Source organism: Larimichthys crocea, chromosome I, assembly GCF_000972845.2.
Source record: "Larimichthys crocea isolate SSNF chromosome I, L_crocea_2.0, whole genome shotgun sequence".
Taxonomy (NCBI): domain Eukaryota; kingdom Metazoa; phylum Chordata; class Actinopteri; family Sciaenidae; genus Larimichthys; species Larimichthys crocea.
Window position 1 is genome coordinate 11,578,833 of NC_040011.1, and position 19,983 is coordinate 11,598,815.

Genomic DNA, 19,983 nt, shown 5'->3' on the forward strand with positions numbered 1-19,983 from the left:
TCCAGTGGGATCCCACTGATGCGTGCTTGAATGAAGGAGGCGAAGGACAGGGGACTAGAGGAGGAAGCATGTTGCCCCTACATGCACATCTGCGAGTAGAAGATTGCTTTTGGTTTTGTATCAGAATACAAGATGAGATGGAAGCAGTGCATCGTCATCTGCGTATGTGCAGAGTAAATCTTTTGGAGAATGCCTCTGAGAGTGTTGGTCTTTGAATCAAGAACAGTTCTTGGGCATCCGGAGAGACAGAGAGAATCTTTTGTCTTTGTTACACTGCTGCTGCAGTATTTTAGCGATGTGGGCTTCGTTGCAAGGTTATCAGAGTGTGCAGCGAAAGAGAGGCTGGCAGAGTACAAAGAAACAACCCCCTGAACATTGCCACAGAGACAGGTGCATAACTCTTGAGACTGTTTTATTGTTCTTCTAAATGGTGGAAAGAGATGAAAAGTACAAGTTCAAATTAAGAGGAAACTTTAAGCTATTAATACCCAGAAAGACTTCTGTCAGAGTAGTGGAGCCCTGATGTTTCATCTGAAAAGCTTTGCTTCCAAAACAGTGGTCATGTTGTGAGCTATTTCAGATTTAGTGTTAGTTTCTGGATGAAACTGCTTATTAGTTTCAGCCATTTCGTAATGGTAATAGTTTACTTGTTGTTCTGCAGTTCAACAACACACTTGGAACAATTGGACAGCTTCTAGCTGCTCCCAGCAGTCAGTCCTGACAATTGTGCTACTGTAATGCATAGTAAAAGTGGCGGTTTGTGAGTACGGTCATGTTGGGGTCGTTGATTAATGGGTTTTTTTTGTGTGTCAGGCTGTACTTATTGGCTCTCATGGGTCAGATGGGTCCTGGTCTCTGAAAGACATTGCACATAACTAACTTTATAGTCTAGTTTCATCAATGAACACAAAACATACATTTCAAATATTATTTTTCAGCTTGTCGCATTCTTGTCTTTGTCATGGGGAAAGGTTTGTGTTTAAGTGAACAGGTGGCTAAGATTTGGAGGAATAATGCCAAACAAACCAAACATATTTGTTTGGTTTGTTTGGTGTTTAACATTTCCAAATGCCTTTTCTTCATGTGAGATCAGTTGAACATTTTGTTGGCAGTCTGTGATGTCAGAATGGCTTTCAGGTGATGGTGGAAAAAGTCACAGTAAGTGCAGAATTATGTGACGTGCCAAAGTTATTCTGATTTTAAGAGGCACAAGTGTAAAATGAAGCTTGACGTTACTTTGTGTATCTAGTGGCTACAACAACAAATCCTCGTCCCTCTCGCTCATCGCTTTCTTTCTGCTGAGCTGTGCTTTGACTTGCATGCGGATCGAAAGGTCAGTTCATTTCAATGCAGGAAGATTTCTTCTGAAGTGAGCGCTCTTTTCTAATTTAGCAGAGATAGGCTGAGGGGTGGAGGACCTTACTGTTGCTGTTACTGTTGATTTGGATCACAGAGCCTCTGAGTGGCAGCTGTGGGAATGCTACATGTCTTTATCTTGATTCTTGAAGTTGTATGTGCCATGATAACAGCATGTTACAGGGTTTGTCAAGGATCGCCCTCTGATGAGTTAATAAATCTTTAACAGACACCCTCTGGTAACGCTGCATCAACTAATTCTTGACCAATCCTGGCAGATCCTAGATTTCTAAAACAACCTCACAGGAAAAAGCCTTGACAAACTTTATCAACCTATCAAGTTGTAATCGCATGTTGCCAAATGTTTTCAGCACCACAACACCCTCATGAAGTTGATATGGTAACATATTAGCACATCCATCAGACATGGAGCAGATCAGCATTCAGTTAGTTTCAACCAACATGAAGAACAGTCCTTTATTCACTCTCGTTCTAGTCTTGTTCTTAACCACCTCTTATAGAAAATCTCTGGCTCTTTAGCAGCTAGATTTAGTTTGAGACCCCCTGTAGCCTTCGACATGGTGTGGGCAAAGAAAAACTCCTTTTAACACAGAAATAAATCTTTAACTTAATAAATATTTGATTCCTTTGACCATAAAGTTGTAAGAACCAGATGAACCGGCTAACCAAAACAACGCCAGAGGTGCCGATTCACAAACTCTAGCAACACTTTCACATAAGAGCCATTTGATTTATCGTTAACGTCCACATGTGCTGTATCGATAAAGGCACTGCTTTTGCTTTGCCTTTTAAAATAAAGCTGCCTTGCCTCGCAGCAGAAAGAGATTCATGCCAATAAACCCCCTGCTCCTTCGCCCCTCTCTTGTGAGCTGAGGACACAAATGAATGGGTTGTTAGACTGCACCAATTTTCTCCACCATTAGCTAATTTTTCCACAAACAAAAACTGTCAGAATAATTTGAAAGATGCTGCAATTAGACACAAAAACACTGCTAATGAAAACCCAACCCAATTCTAGACCATTCTTATTTTCCATAAAACCCTCTCTTTTTCTATATATTCTATACCAGGTGAGAATTATCTCCTCTCTGTATGGCAGCTTTATTGGATGCATTTTCAAAAGTGTTTCTTTCGTCTCAGTCACTTTGCCACAGGCTTGATCTGAGCTGTGTTGTTAAGCTGTTGACGGGAACAAGAGAGGACACGAGGATGTCGCGTGAACCTCCTCCTCTTCTTCCTCCTCCTCTCTTTTGTACTCCGTCCTGGAGCACTGTGGCACAAAGGTGGCATGCCGCATGCTGCATGTTGCTGGACTTATTATAGTGCTGTCATTTTTTTTTTTTACTCTTTCAGAATCACGATGCAGGCACATATTCACCTTTACGTCTTGTGGAGATAATTCACCTCTGTTGTTTGGCCTTTGCTTTCTGCGCTGTTTCAGTCCATCTGAATTACCCCTGTGTCTGTTAGTGGCAGTGACACTCACAGATCAGAGGTCAGGTGATGAACCAACTGTAGATCTATTTTAGCCACAATAAAGGAGAGAAGAGCAGACGCACCACTAAGTAGTGCTACATAGTTTTCCAGTTCATGGTCAGGGTTATGGTAGTCCAGTTCTTCTGTACTAGGACAAATGTTCACGGGTATTGAATTCATTCATAAGAAACAAAACAAAATAAAATTCTGCTACAATTTTACCTCTGGACCCAGAGCCGGAACCACCATACAAGTATCATTGAGTTTTATTCCGTTTTGGTGGAGATTCCATTTTGAACGGCGACTCTTTTATTCTGACAGTGTTTCTACACCGCTGCTCAACAAAAGGGACATCCTACCTGTCTCTGATTGGCCTGTACTCGTTTCTTTTGTGGGTTTGAGTTGGTTGGGTTTAGGCATGAGGAGGACTGAGACTGACTTCCCCTGCTTTATGGATTAAACCCACCCTATACTAACCTCGTAGTGTGACTTTAGTCAACTTTCTAATAGAATCGTTCATCTGCGTTACATTTGACATCCTGCACAATCCTGGCATTTGTAAATAGCCAAGCTAGTTTGCAAGATAAATGGCTTCTTCGTCACAAGGTGTAAAGTGAAGTACTCTATTGTATTTAAAGGTACGGTATGACAAGAAACAAACAAAGTAGAGGAAACTACCTCCTACCAAAAACAGGTCACATCGAGCCATACGTGGTGTGTTGTGGGAATATGATATTTATGTCTGGGTCACCACAGGAAACAGAAACGTCTGCGAATGTGACTGCTGTGGCGCACGTAATGACACATTGCATACCTCTTCTTCGGTCTTTGTCGTTATCACAGCACCTGTTGTAAGATAAGGTGGAAATTCTTCAATGCAGTGAGTCTCACCTGATCACCTGCGAGTGACAGGAAGAACAATCAGCCCAAAAAGGTCACATTTGAGAAACGAATCAGAACATGGTGTCTGAATGTGCAAGTCACGTTTGTGAACAGCCTTATCTCTGAATGACAACCTGCTGTCCCCAAACATCCAGACCACAGCTCACTTAGTGTGTCAGCCCGAGCTAAAAGAAGCACAGCCAGAGTTGGCGGACTGCGAGCCGACAGGTCAGCCTGGGGATTTCTGTCTTTAGCATGGACCTCCTGCTGGGCAGGGAAGGTCAGCCTCGCCCTCCAACTTCATCTTCCCTCATTTCCACTCCTCCTCAGCCTTCTTTCCGTTGTCAGCCCTGCGTAGTCATTATGTTTTCTCACTCTGTGTCTGGATCAGGGTTGCTCAAAATATTCTGGTCCGTGACCCAAATTTTTAAGGTCCTAAAAATTCTAATCAGCTCAGAAGGTAGAGAGCTGTAAACCTTACAATGGAGTAATGGACCATTGGTGTGATATTTTCTTATTCATTTCAAAATACATGAAATAGAGCTAGTTAGTCTTCAGCCTGCAGGTGAAAAGAGGCACTGCATAAAGAACGAAAAGAAAAACAAAACACAGGGCTGAATTTGTGAGGGCGGTGTGCTTCAGCACAGGAGCCATGGAAAGTTAGTATTAAGAATTTAAAGTCACTCACACTTGATCTTTGCCTCTCTTATCCTCTTGGTATTTTCTGGTATAAAACATCACAGACTGGCTGAGTTGGGAAAATAAGAGCATGCTGCGGGTAGCTCAGTATCCCACCATAATGGGACTTTTGAGTTTTCAAGTTTCAGGTAATAAGCTGAAGCTTTATACAGAGGAGAGTCCATAAAATGAAAGAATCAAAAAGGACCACTGTGAATCGAACTGATTTTTTTCATCTTTGTTATGTGACGACAACCAGAACTCCTCTCTGTAGCTGGTATATAAGTGTCTTTTTGACACATCGTAGGACAAAAACCTTGAGTAACACCCGAGGGCTCTTAGAGGTCAGTGTGAGAGGACAACAGTCATGTTGCTTGTTTATCCCCAACCTTGTTTGGTGAGGAGTTAAAGTTAAATGCCCACGAGAGCTTCTTTTGTTTGTTTGTTTGTCATTATTGTGTTGTAGTATTCCCAGAAGTGTTTGCAGCTTAATATGTTTGTTGTTGAAAGAAAGAAGCGTTTGACTTTTATTAGTTTAGATTTTCTTGAACAACTTCTTCTTTAAGTGAAAAGAACATTGAAGGCCTTTGGAGGATGTGTCCACTTTGTCGGTACAACATTCAGTTGTTGGTATTGATTGTAAGGCATCCAGGCATATCTAAACACACTCTAGGGAGGAAAATGATTTTGTACGAACCAAAAAACGGAAGTGTGGTTCTTCTGAAATCTAAGTTTAAAAGGATATTAAGGAATAATTGGTGCCAATCTGCCAATGCTTGGGTAACAATTACATGGAAAAATCCATGAAAATTCATGAAGATGACTCTTTATGGCCTTGAACTTTACATTACGTCTCCCTTGAACCAACAGTACGAGATTTGCATTAAATCTGCTGCGAATATTCATGGTCCCCAGAGGATGAATCATACTCAAATGAAATTAAACTTATGGGCATACCTAATGTATAGATTACCATAAAATGTGTCTTTAATCAACTACTGTCCCCCACAAACAAAAATCAAGTTGTCTGCACACAAGATATCTGAGGAAGTTTGTTTGCTACATTCATGTATCCCAGAGAAACCATTTGCGATTTTAATGACGCCGTTGCTTTTCCTGGTGTTCATTCAGTCAAACACTTTCAGATTTAGTGATCAGGCAGTCATGAGCATTGCAGAGGGTCTTTTAGACTTTCATTTTTGCTATCCCTTGAGTGACTCCAGTACGTCCTTTGTGTTTATTTGGGGATCCATCACAATGAAATGTTATATTTACAACAAATTGCATAGCAGGCTGGAAAGGTCTCTTGATGACATTTCGTGTAGCACAATGTGCCACAAAGGAAGACCAGCAGCTCATAACTGGGTGCTACTGCAATATCTAGTTTGGTGGTTTTGTGTTGTGTTTCAAAATATGCTTTTGTCCTCTTTTTTTTTTAAACCTTTTGTTGTATGGTTGTATGTGGTTCGGCCCTTCACATAGTTGAGTGCGCCCTTTCTACCGTCACTTCAGTTTGTCTGTCAGGCAGTTATCCCTTTTTCTGGAAATGACTGAGCCATGTTCTTTTTCGGCACCACGGCAAAGCTGCAACGAACACTCGGGCCGATCCAGTTGTCAACTATTAAATGAATCGCCTTTTTTAAGAATAAAATCTTTGATTTCATCTCCTGAAGTGTGAATATTTTCTGGTTTCTTTAGTTCTCTATGACAGTAAACTGATTATCTTTGGGTTGTTGGCAAAACGAGACATTTGAGGACATCACCTCCGGCTTTGGCAAACTTTTAAAATTTTCTAACATTTTATGGCCCAAATAACTAATTGATTAGATAATGGAAAAAACAAATCATTAGTTGTAACCCTGCACCAAATTTAAATCTACTACCTGTCTCTACTTATAGGCCACCATTTCCCGCTCATGATTGTGAGCAGGTTGTCCTCATAATCTGATATAATTTTTTACAACTCGTTCAGGAAACATGATTGCTCACCCCCGTGGCCCGCTTTCCATTTCGCTCAAGACGTACGTCACTTATTTAGAAAAATTATAGTTTCAGAAGAGATTGATATGGATTTATTCATGAAAGCACGCTCTAAACAAGCAGCAAACATCCTTATTTATCATACTGTCCCCCACAGCCATACAATTTAGAGCAATCCGTTTCCTCAATTGTCTCTGTTATAGAAAGTAAACATTGTTGTTATTCCACCCCGAAGGCCACGCTGTTCCTTTTCTCACACATGTTCACACAACACGCCGCACTCTCTCCTCATTGCTGTTTATTAGCCCGCTCACACATACAATCCAGGAGCTGTTCAAGGCTGAATCTCTCTTATTTAACAGTAAGAGGTATGTTTTTATACGCCTGGGTACTTCACCGTCTTCATGGGGTTTTTAAATTGCGGTAATAAAGCAGCATGTCCTTGTTTTTATTTGACATTTAATTGGAGCCTTTTCTTCCACGCGCTGTTTTGTATATTTATGTCCTCGTTTTTTACACCGACATCCACGTTTACGGAGAGCGTGCTTTGCACGGTTTGGATCATTTAGTGCTTTAGTGATCTTTCAGCTGTTTGTGACATGAGTGGAGTCAAGAGCACCTGCTTTGCTTTGGTCAGGTGGAAAATAATTCTACATGATATTAAAGGGCATTTGTTCATGGAGAGCCTTGAAAGCCGAGGCTTGCTGGTAAAACTGCACTACTGCTTGGAAATGTGAGCATAAAACAGATTTCAAACCACATTGTGGGCAGATGTTTATGTTAATAATTTCCTTTTTAGACGTTCTTCAATGCCGACACATCTGCTGTACTTTGCTATAACTATAGGGTGTAGCTTTAAAGAAAGCTCGAAATGAACAAAAACAACTTTTGACCAGATGTCACGAGCAGTACCGCTACTAAATATTTTATTTTTTTCAGCCCTTCTTGGCAGTGGTGCCGGTCGTTTTCCATATGACAGGACATCCTGGAAAAGGTGTTGTTCACCTTGATAACATTTTGAAAACTAAAAGATACCAATATATTATTTCTATATTGCTTAACTAAACTAAACTAACTAAACTGCTTAAATTTATTCACCTTGCAGTTTTCACAGCAGCAGGTGGGCCGCATGCGATAAATATCCATCTTGTCCGTGTCTACTAACACAATACCAGAGAATTGTCGTCGCATCTCTCTCAGGTCTCAATTTGGATACTTCTTTTAGTACACTTCTGTATAGTCTACACTTTGTACTGTGTCCAGCTTTCCACACTCAACCATCTAGGCATTTACAGTACCCTGAATTTTTACATAATTGACAGTGTGAACACTACTCTAAGTATGAGTATGGAAACATGCATACTGACACAACAAATCTTTCTCTCTTTGTCTGACAGCTCGTGAGGGTAGAGCGAGGCAATATTGTCCACTAATTAATCAATTTAATCAATATGGTTCTCCTGCACAGATAAAAAGTATTTTAAAAAATGCCCAAAGGTACTAATAATACTTTTGGGACCCTTAATATACCCGGGCGGACCTGCCTAATTAAAGTGTTTTTGTTTGAAACACTGAATAGCCCTAGAGCAATAGTGCCAACACCACCACTAACAAATTGCCACTAATTCTGTGACAAAAAATATGTTGTATTGTCTACAGGTGTAGCACAAAAAGCCTCCCGCTGGATAGCTTTTAACGTGAAGCAGAAAATGAACCGTAATTATATCTGTGAGTATCAACGGGAGCAAAATACAATGCTGCTGAGCGCTGAGCTTTCTCTTCGGTCACGCATGCTGAGGCAATCAGTTCAGTGCAGGACGCGACCACTCAAAGGTCTGAGCTTTTCCCAACTAAACACAAACCACCTGGTGTAAGGCTTTAGTGTGTTTTATATCATCTGTCTCTTGTTTCTGACTCAGTGTAACTCCCTAAAATAGCTTATTCCTGGTTAAATAAAGGTTAAATAAAAATTAAATAAATAATCGTCACAGTCCAAATTGATTCCAGACCCTCCAGCAGACTGTCACCTCCTGATTAAATGAATCCACACACACACTCACGGGGAAGAGTAATGACAGCTTCCTGTTACCTTGTATTTTCGTAATTTCAAACAACCATGAGCTCCCGCAAATTGAAATGGTAACTTTGATGAGTGTACATCCCATTTCCACTTGGCCAAAGGTTCAGACTACTCTTATAGTGTATCCCAAGGGCTGAAATAATCTATTTTATTTCCTAAGAAATGCTATTTGCAGAGGATCTAGAAGGAATAGTTTAGCGAGGAGGGCACAGCCAACCCCTCCAACAAAAGCTTGTAATTGCAGAGCAAACGTAATGTTTGTACTTTTCTGCAAAACCCTCTAGATGTACCCTCTCCTCAGACTCACATAAAATGTTTGTTTGGCCAAGTTAAAATGATTTTTATTTGCTGCCGGAGTCGTGATGACTTGTATTGGCTTGAGGTAGAGTATATATTAAATAAAGGTGCATTCCACAGCACTACACTTTCCTCTGTGACAGCAAAGTTAAGATTGCTAAGTTGTTGAGAGAACATGCTTTGTACTCTGTTTTTATGTTAATGTTTTAGAGTTGTGGTTAGATTAACTAACATTAATCCATTAAACACAAGCTGGTACGCAGCTCAAGTTTGCACAAACTAGTTTTTGGTCGTCTGAGAATTTTGACCTGGTAATGACCCTAGATGTAAAGTCAGTGGATCACCAAAGTTATCACAATTCATCTAGTTGAGAACATGAATGTCAACCCCATGGATGTGCTAAATAAAACGTCAGGGGATCACAAAGGTCTTGAGGATCTATCCTCTTGGGACCATGAATTTCATAGCAGTCCATCCTATAGATTTAGATCCTATACTTATTTCATTCAGTCGACCAACATTTCCATCTCTAGAGTCAACCCACTAGCATAGAGGTAAAATGTCCATCACATAGTAACGTCTCCAAATTCTCACATGGTAAGTTGTAACTAATGACTGTTGGGAACTGATTAATGATTCGGCTAATGGAATAATTAATTACTTCTTTACAGCAGAAAAAGCAGAATCTGCTGTGTAAATCACCCTGGTACCATCATTATGGATGGCTGTTATTCGTAGTCTTTCTCAGGCCACGTCGTTGGTCTTGTGCTGGCTCTGAAATAGTTACAGCTTCATCTCGCCTGTCAAGGCTTGAGACAGAACAAGGTTCAGCGTGTCTGGAACATCCGTCCTTAGAGCAACAATTTAAAGTGATTAATCCCGAGCGCAGCTGTTGGTTTGGAGAAGAGTTTTTCCACATCAGTCGGTTCATCAGGGCGAGGAGACTCGCTGACTCAACACAGTGATGAAGGAGTACGAGAGAGGGAGGTGAGCCAGAGGTTGTGTTCATGAAGAATTGGACGGCAACAAGGCGCGATGGAGAGAGGGTAATTATTCAGACAAAATTGGAGAGGAGGAGTGTTTGATGCCAAGGTAATGATTGTTAGGGATCATGGATGTTGTGTTAAATGATAGACTCTGCCGGCTATGACGAGACTGCGACAGAGAAATGGAAAAATCAGCATCTTTGTTTTTCAGCTTTGTCTTTCATAATCATGAGTTGTGGATTTGTCATTGACAGGTTGGACTGACAAATAAACTCCTACCATCAGGAAACGAAACAAAACACTGAACCATCGCACGTTAAAAGAGTTTTCCATCATCTAATTGCTGTTGTTTCAGAAATGTCGACATCCATTAAGTAGATCACCTTCTCCAGTGTAATAACCTCGACCATCTGCAGGAGACGTTCGGCAACATATTATTTTGTAGCCGACAGCAAGGACTTCAGTTCACCATTGCAGGATTTACACAACATAGAATAATCACCTCTGCAAAAGTGTAGCACCTCATCCTGAGGCAAAGTCAATCTGGTTCCTACAAAAAAGAAGAAAACTCTTTTTACAGTGTGAGAGGTTTACTCCACAACTTGGTCAGTTTGTGTAGCAGGAAAGCAGCAATTTTATAATTTAGTTTCAAATGATTGACTCTAACAATATTTAATTAAAATGTTTCTTTAAAGAAATCTGTTTGTGGGCCATCTACCCTTAAAACTGAACCCAGTTTGAATCAAACAACCAATCAAGGTTAGCCAGCACAAACTGGCCAATCACAGCGACTCTGCACGAACGGTAAAATTAACAAGAGGCGATCAGTGAAAGACAAGACGTATCACTCTGTTGGAGTTGTTGGAACTACAAAAACACAGGATCTTTTTTTTTTCTCTCTCTCTAGTTACAACTGTTGGTTGACAATGATGATGTTTCACTTCAAACCCAAAGAACCGTGCACGCATCTTTGGTGCGTCTGTTGCAAAAACCAGAAGTGGAGGTTTGATGCAAACCTTTCATCTGAATATGATGTTTCAGGACAACCAGTTTAAATAACAGTGTCTGCACTTTATCCGAACTAAAGATTAATAAATCAAGGAACAGGAAATGATCTGCTTTCATTTTCCAATCTTTTCATGGTTTTGAGTCTCTTCTTTCTCTTTTTGTTGAAATAAAAGAAATCATACTGTTCATATGATCGACAAGCCACCATCAGGCGCTACACGGGAATGAGATACATCTCAAAAATCTTTAAAGAGAGAAACCACCTCCACTGATTTTTATTTAAAATGGATACACTTGTGACATATTTACCCACAGGGACTGAGCTGAGGTGCTATTTAAAACGGCAACTGACACAGATTTAATAAGTCATTCACTAACTAAATCATAAGGCGAGATGCAGGAGGGTCAGAGTGGGATGTGTTCTTAATATCCTCAGAAAAAAAGCCTGATCTGACTGATTTGTTGAGGCATTTAGTCTTGATGAAGAATGAAGAAGACCTTTTTATTCTCCATCCTGCTGGTCCATGATTTGATCATTTTGTCTGGAGTGTCAGAGAAGTTTACTGTAGCTGCAGCTGCTGACTCCATGCTGAGCAGACATGCTGAGCTAATTAACGTTAGCATACAAAGACCTTGACTGTTCACTTGCTGTTGGTCCCGGTGAAAGGAGTCTGTTGGGGAGACTGAGCTCCCGTCTTTAACGAGCTATAGTCCACCGAGCAGCAGATCATCCGGTTCTGGCTGTGCCAGATGAAAGTCATCTCCCAAGCTGGAGGCAGCCAGGTTCTGTGGCTCCATCCTGCTTGGTGATTGCTAACAGCGAGGTGAAGAAATGAGGCAGTGGGACGGTGTCTAGTACATTCAGGTTGATGCAGAGAAAAGGAAACCCTCCCTACTAATCTTTGATCCAACCTCAGAGCATCCCCGACCGCTGGCTACAGCTTTGTAGCTCTGGAGGTAATTGACTTCTCCAGGCTGAGGAGCTGTCTCACCCAGTGGATTTGAAAATTGTGGGCTCAGTTCAGGAATCGCCCGCTGACAGTCTAAAGGCAGCGAGACCCCCCACATCCCTTCTTCCCTCTGAGTCAGTCTTTATTTTCTTCTTCTGGCTGCTTATTTGAGCCGGGTTGGCCTGCCCAGCGTGTCTTTGGATGCTGGCAGGTATGAAGATAAAAGCTCAGACTTTCTAGTCGCTAGTGGCTCCAGTTTTGTTGTCCAAAAGATGCATCAGGATATCGTTACTGTTATTATTGTCTTAAGAACCCTGCGTTGGAGCCTCCTCCTGTCTCGACAGCATTAGGTTCTCTTCCAGCTTTCCATAACTGGCTCACGGCTGGTTGTGTCACTCTGTCGACTCAGCAACAACTCAGTGATTTGTAGATCAAATGACATCTCGACGTCTTTTTATCTGCAGAATGTTGATGCCAGACTTGATCCCTGACATCCACAGAATATTTGCACTGAATTAATAACTGTTTCGTCTTCAAATTTTCAAGTGCACAGATTACAGTTTTATCTAGACACATGGCTTTTAATGATTTTGGATTTTTCCATTTCTGACCATATGTTTTATTTTTTTATTTTTCATAGTTTTATTCTGCTTTTTGCATTTTCTCTCTGGTTCAAGCGTGTGTGTTACATTAATAATGTTTCATTATTTACCCAATGCAAAACAGTTTGCATTATGTAAAGGGTTACATTATGTAGGATTTCGTGGCATCTAGTGGTGTAGCCAAAGACTGAAACCCCTTCACTTCACCCAGTCCTTTCAGACATGAAGGAGAACCAACAGTGGCCATGAAACTCGTGAAAAACTTAAAAGTTTGTGTTTAGTTAGTTTATTCTGGACGACTGTAGAAACACGGCAGTGCAACATAGCGGACTCTGTAGAAGAGGACCTGTGGGTCTGTAGATTTAAAAGCCTCATTCTAAGGCAACAAAAACAAAACCATTCTTATTGAACTAATGAAAACATTCCTTTGCATATTATATTCCATTTCTGCTAATGTCACACACGGGAGTTTCTTATCACACCTTCCTCGTCTTCAAGATGCAAACATGATGCCCGACCTCAGAGGTACACCTTGCCTTTATTAAACGCATTCCTTTTCCTGACATCATAAAATCACCATCATTACATTCTCTCCTTCTCTGAAGTGAAGCTCTCCAGCTCTCCAAAGTCCCAGCTGGCCGACGGTAGAAACGTGGAGTATATATTTATCTTTGTTTCTTTAAGATCGGAGGATGTATGACAACATTAGTGTGCTCGGAGCGTTCCCTCTCCGGCCCTTTGAAGCCGCTCGATGATCCACGTTCTTTGTCTCTCTCGGGGGGAAAGTATCCGCCTTCTTAGCTACGGCCTTGCAGTCTATTTGCTGTGGAGGCTTTTCTTTCTTTCTTAAGACCGTGCATCGCCGTCCTCCTTCATGCCTCGTTTGATGGCTCGGTAACCTTCAAGTGTAGTTTGAAGGGATCTCTTCGATGGCGAGAGGGCTTTTCCTAGACGTGACAGGTTTACTCCCTGGTGGCAAGGTGCTTTCGGCGTACTTGTCACATGAAAGCGCGACCTTGCCATCACCCCGTAGATTAATATGACAGAGTTTGTGAACAAGCAGCAGCGCATAATTGATTAAGGTTCAGAGAGCCCTGCTGTTAACGTGTGCCCAACGTTATAGAGAGAACAAGAACACCTGACTCGTCCTTTCCGCTCACTGCAGAGAAGATGCTAACGGACAAAGCGAAACGTGTGTGTGTCAGCAGGAATGGAAACACACACCTCGGTTACGTCAGAGCTTGTTTTGTCCAAACACGACTGCCTGTTGTTGTTTATGTCTGTCTCCACAGCAACGGGTGAAGATGACTCAGGTCCCGGTGACCATGGCAGCGTGGTGGCCGCTCCCGCCGACACATGAAAAACAAACCCCACAATCACAGCTTCATCTTCTCCCAGCGAGCATCTCTATCCTCTGCTTCTTGACATGCCGTTTTTCTCCCATTGCGACCTCCACCTGTCTCCTCCCTCCCCTTTCATCCCGCGGTACGGCTCACCTCATTTCTCATCCGTCCTTCTTTCTCTTGCTTGCCTTCTGAACCTTCTCGGCCCGTTATCTGCCATGGCTTTAATTTTCCCTACCTGATCTTCAATCACACATGACAATTCTCGTGTCACCGGAGTACATATGTGTAAAATCAGAATGAAAAGAGACCCATAGTAGAAAGTTTCTCACTTTCTTTGTTCGGTTTTAAAGCTGTACTCCCTTTTTATTTAGAAATTGCTTTCAACGGTCTAAAAGCTTCATCCTTTGAATAGTACATGACCCAGCTCAGTACATAAACAAAGTGTACAAGTTTATTTCATCTGTAAAGTGGCCACAGTTTGGGTTATTCTCTTCTGTCTTAGAGTCGGTAACATTGACAGTGCCTTAATTTACGTCTGATTAGCTGCTCAGCGTATTCTTTATGGTTGCTGACGTTAGTACGTGGCTAATTTGTGCCTCCCGGTACGATTCCTAATACAATTCAATGCAAGTCAGACGTAACAACTTAAGTTCAAAACTTTATTGTTCAGCTGAGGCCTGATGATCAACAGTCAACGTTCTGTCACTGCATCGATGCCGAATCTTCTCACGTCCACATCACGATGCGTCTTAGCATCGAGAACTTTTAACATTTCTAAAGCTTCTGTCACTCAAGACCAGCTGATATCGGAGCTTCAAAATCTCTTTCTTATGTTAGTAGCTGGAAAAAAAAAAATACTGGGAGCTTATATCAAAAAGAACCAGACCAGTCATGATGAATTTAATCCTTGAAAAGCAGTTGGCAGTGAAATTCAACACTCAAATCGTTTCTGACAAAGTTTAAACATAAAATACCAAATGTATTCATTTCTCAGTGCCAAACATTTTTTTTGCAAATGCTGAGAAACCGTTTTCCCACGCTCTTTATCCCATCAAGTCTTTGTTTGTTTGGTGTCTTAATCACATTTAGTCTATAAAAGGCTGCATTCAGAATCGCGATGCGTGTGTGCACAGTGGAGATAATACCAAAATTGTCCATCTCTAAGAAGACATTCCTGCAGACTTAAGGCCACTGGAGTTTCTCCAAAACAAACATTCTGCAGTTTTTCTGTTCATATCCATAACCTTCATGCAACTCGTATGCAACATATTATTGCAGACGCAAAGGTTCACAGAGAGGGGAGCACAGTCCTAAAGAGTGAACGCTCTCATCAGCGTCAACATGGAACACTTTATGAAGAAGAGTATGACAAAAATGAAAACTCACGTCACGTTTGATCATGGTTCTGTGTTAGAAAAGTAAAGGGTGTGTCCACTGATGGATGCACAGCGAGTCACACCATATATAGGCTTCTATGTGGAGGCATCCATAGGGTTTTCCCAAAGTGCATAGACGTACGTCTTCTTTCAGACTAATAGTCATTTATTCGACTTCACTTTGTCTGTTTGTGTCTGTAGATTTCACCAGACGTTAGCGTTAGATAATGCCTCATTTGCATATTTAAACATAACATTTCATAAGACTTTATACAAACGATAATCGTCTTAATGTCGGTAATCAACTAGGGAAGTTTCATGATGAGTTTAAAGGCTCCTGTCTATATTCTGAAGGTTCTGAATGGATTTGATTTATTTTCTAAATTAATGGAGTGAGAAAAAGTAAAAACCTTTGACTCTGACATGTCAACAAAATGAACCTGGCTTTATCCAATGATTATATGTCTGTATGCAAATGAGTGCCTCATTTGCATTTAATCATAAATGTTCAGAAAACTTATTATATATAAAGTAATTGTCTTAATGAAAGTAATCAACCGGGGAAGCTTCTTGCTGATATCTATTAGTTGAAATGATTGGTGGCGTCTGCACTTAAAATGAGTTTCTTAACTTCTGTTACAAACTTCTCTCTCATTCGGTCTTTCTGTCCGTCTTCCTCCTCCAGGCGCTCTCGCCATCTTGATACCGGAGCTGGACCTCGTCATCTCGCTGGTCGGCTCGGTCAGCAGCAGTTTCCTGGCGCTGATCTTCCCTCCCATCCTCCAGATTCTGGTGTTTCACTCGGAGGGCCTGTCGCCGTTGTCGACCATACGGAACGTCGTCATCAGCCTGATCGGGTTCGTGGGGTTCCTCACGGGAACCTACATCGCCATCGAGCAAATCATCGCCCGAAACGGACAGAAAGAGACGTTCTCCACCTACATGGTGCAGTGATGAAGCGAAATGACTGTCGGCAGGTGGATGTCACACACCCCGGGCCGTTGAGAAAGCATTTTAGGGCACATTTCTTCCTCTTTGATTTGCTGCTGTTGGATACGGCGGCGTTTTTAGGGTTCATCCATCACACGTTTAAACATTACGAAGCTGTAAGGATTTATCGTGTCACCGCCGCAATACTACAGTGTCCACGACGACTGGCAGTTACTCGCATTTCAAGTCACGTAGTACAATCTAACGATAACGTAATTATGATAAAAGCTAAATCATTCCTTCAGTTAGGAGATGACTTGAACAGATTTTAAAAGTTTAAAGGATTTTCAGAGGTTAATTTAGCATTTTGACAACCTGAGTATCTTGATGGTTCTAATATTTTAGTCAAAAAAAATCAAACTACCTCACAAACTAGTATCGATTTGGTCTTCTAAAACTTTTTTTAAACGTGGACTCGTAACAGCTTGACATTCAGAGCTTTTAGAGTTTGACCACCTCATTTAGGAAAAAACAAAATCGACTTTTTTTTTGTTGCACTTTGATTTTTTTGCCTTATTCAGTGAAGCGGCGCACTACTTTGACATTTAAAACATCAAACTTCAAATCAAGTAACTAATTTTAAAGTTATTGTAGCAAAAGACTACAGATTTTTTTTATATATATAACAAAAAAAAGGGTTGATATCCAAATTGGCAGTTCCAGATCCAAATTATTCGAAAAACAAAAGATTGATTCTTTTTGCTTTTAAATTTCTTTCATCAACCAGCTGCTCCTGTTCACACCACCATGTACAAGTACAGATGTATCATGTTTACAGTAGTAAGAGTACACAAGTAACTTTCATCAAAGGAAAAATCGATTACGTAATTATGATTGTGTGTCTTATAATAATTATAATAATTACAAATATACGGATCTCATCACGAGTCGTCTCATTTTATCTGTAGGGACAGATGTTTCAATTTCATTTTTATTTTCTATACCAGTCAATCAACGTATTTCGACCTGACAGTAATTCAGTTTACCACTTCCACTGACTCTTCTTATAGTTCGCAGACTGGCACCACCTGCTTTGCATAGCGGTAGTGGATGGAAGTTTTTCCTTTGGTGAATTACTCGTACTTCGGTTAAAAACTTTGCAACACATTTGTACGTTAACACAGCTAGTGCGATCCTACACACAACATCACGTAATATAAAGTCTGTCACCGCTTTGGATTTGTACAGAAATGGTTTGAAGAAGCAGCAGCAGCATTTTCTAAAGTTAAGGTTTCCGTTGGACTGGGAGATTAAACATTACCAACAGGTTACGACGCCAAATAATCTGAACTGAAATGCCATTTACAAGATTTGTGTTTTCAAAGGGAACGAGATAAAATCCCATAAAGTCACCTGATGGTGGAACATCTGGCTCAAACGCTGAACTTGTTTTGACACAGAGAATATTTATATTTTAATTTATGTTTTAAAGTTGTTTTTTTAACTGTCTTCATATTTCCGTCTGTTTGCGAGAGCAACAACGAGCCAGGATTCGATAAGAACGCAGATTGATGAGCGTAATGAGAATCAATCAAAAATGATCTGGTACTCAACCCCGAAATAAAATCTATCAACCTTTAGTTGTACCGTCTTTGTGTAGGAGCTCTTTGGTTTAACACCTTTTTTTTCTCGTCTTTAAAACTTTTATTTTTTTTGATCGGATTCTTTTTTTTTTAAATGTGTTTTTATGTTTTAATGTATTCATTAAATTAATGTTCAATGATATTCTTTTTCAACAGCATGCATTTTTAAGACTTACAATTAACCTTGAAAATGTCACTTTGGTTTAATTACAGAGAGGCTCTGCATGTAATATAATGCAATATGTATGTAATATAAAACACAGGTTTTAGTTACAAGCTGTAGGTGTTATATTCAACCCCATCCACCTGCTTTAATAAGCAGACAAACATCAACATGTACTGTAAGTTCCTTCTAAAGCTTCTGTACTGTTGTGCGTCGTCTCTGTTCATGTGGCAGTAGAAGGATTTTGATTTTCATCGTTTATCGAAAGAAATTCAAGTATTTATCAGTGAAAATTGGTAAAAGCTGAAAGCTATGAGCCTTATGTGTAAAGTATTTGTAGCATCACACTTGGAGTTTGTGTATATATCCGTTTGTTGCACATGTAAATGTCACAAAAATGTTTCATCTGCTGTAAAATGACAAAAACACCCATTGTTCTCGATGGATGGAATTCATGTGCTAAACAGTTTGGATGAGATTTTTCCCCACTGGACACTTTAAGAGAAAGACGACGATGATGAATGGTGTGCAGCTACCCAAAGAGGACTGATGCTCATTTAAAGGCTGCATTTATTCATAATTTTAAATGTCACTTAATCAATTCTGTACTTTATATAATCAACCGATCAATAGTTCAGTTCACCGGAACGAGCCCAACACGTCATCTTCCAGATCCAGATTGGACAGACTAAAACCTGCAAATGTTTATTTGATAAATTACTTAAAACACATAACATATTTTCATCTTAGCAGTCTTTCATTTCCACATTTCCTCGCTCAGAATAAATAACGTTGAAAGTATCCACGTGTGCGCTTTCTTTTTTAGGTAGCTGCCAAAAGTATTTCTTGTCCTCAAAGTTTTGTTTTTGTTCTTGTTCTTTTCAAATTGAAGGAAAAACCTGAATAAATGAGAAACACAGTGAATGCAGATGCCATTCAGTATGAAAATAAATCATACTATAGACCTCGGTCCAACTGAACACTTATGGAAGAATTTGGACCATCATCAAAACACCAAATGAATAGAATGGTGTTCATCCCTTTTCTCACTTCATTCATTTTCAGTCACTAATGGCATTAATTTGCGTTTTCTTTTGCTGCATTGCTCTAAATTTGGTTAAAATTTGCGATTCATTTGGATGGAACGTAATGAGACTTGGTTTTTGTTGTGGCAACCCAACATGGACCATCAACGATGATCATGGTTTGACTTTACTCTTCATACAAACTGAAATATATCCAGAAATTAAATTTTTAAAAAGATGCATTGGGCAGAAAAGACAACTGTGTGTCAGTGAAGCTGAACTCCTGAGCTACTGCCTGTCTTCAGTTTGGTTTGGCAGCTAATCCAACTCAGCCAATCATAGTCCCACGCTGTCGAGTCGAGCAAAGACGCTCGAAGGAGGAAGTCTCTAATCAGACCTTGACTGAGCGAAGGTGAGCAAGGCACAGATGATTAGACATGAGCTACCGTAACGTTAGGTCACAGGTAATCAACGGCAGTTCAATCACGTATGAGGTGGTTCGTAAATGACAAGAGGGCTCAGCCTCCGTTGTCTTACGTTCTTTATTACTGACTTTATTGCAGTATTGGCGCCAGGAAACCAACACTGGAGGTCGCAGAGGTTGCCTGCTTGACCTTTTACTAGTTATGCCCACACTGCCATGACAACAAGGTCCTAAAGAAGTAAGTGTGTCTCTTCTTTAAACACATTGAAACACCCAAAGATCTTCTAATCAGTACAGTCTGGACCTCAATACAATTCTCCTTTAGAGTTACTCAACACATGATTTGACAGTAACTCAGTAATTTTACATTTCAGTAACTTTGTTTTTCCAGTTTTTCAAATTAGACCATCTGTTTTGCTCATGGTTGTTTTTTAGCTGTTTGTCAGGTCACTGCTGATTATAGATCAGTGTAACTCAGCTATGTCTTTATTTCTTTCTACTTTATTTAATAGTTTTCAGTGCTGTGCAGGCGGCTGTATCAAAAACACCTTTTGACTCACCTCATAGTTTCGTGTCGAGTGTTTCGTTTTACCCGCTTCACGTGGAGAGGGAAGATTACTTCTGTTAATTTATGCGTCATCTGAGCCGGGGTGGATCACGGTTAGAGGTCAGAAAATGAAATGCCCTAAATTATGACGGACACGTTATCAGTCCGCCACGATAAATTCACGAAGGAGTCGTGTCTCAGTTACACCCAGGA

The 19,983-nt window shown here is 40.5% G+C and overlaps 1 protein-coding gene across 3 annotated transcripts in view; it reads left to right on the forward strand.

Annotated features, from left to right (window-relative positions):
- The window catches only part of slc36a1 (solute carrier family 36 member 1), a 38,107-nt gene extending 19,532 nt beyond the window's left edge, over positions 1-18,575 (forward strand). For all 3 annotated transcript variants that reach the window (XM_019260967.2, XM_010742923.3, XM_019260968.2), the window contains one exon: positions 15,724-18,575. In XM_019260967.2, coding sequence (XP_019116512.1) covers positions 15,724-15,992 — 269 coding nt within the window. In that variant the 3' untranslated portion in view covers positions 15,993-18,575. The remainder of the gene's footprint in view (positions 1-15,723) is intronic.
- The last annotated feature ends 1,408 nt before the right edge of the window (positions 18,576-19,983 follow it).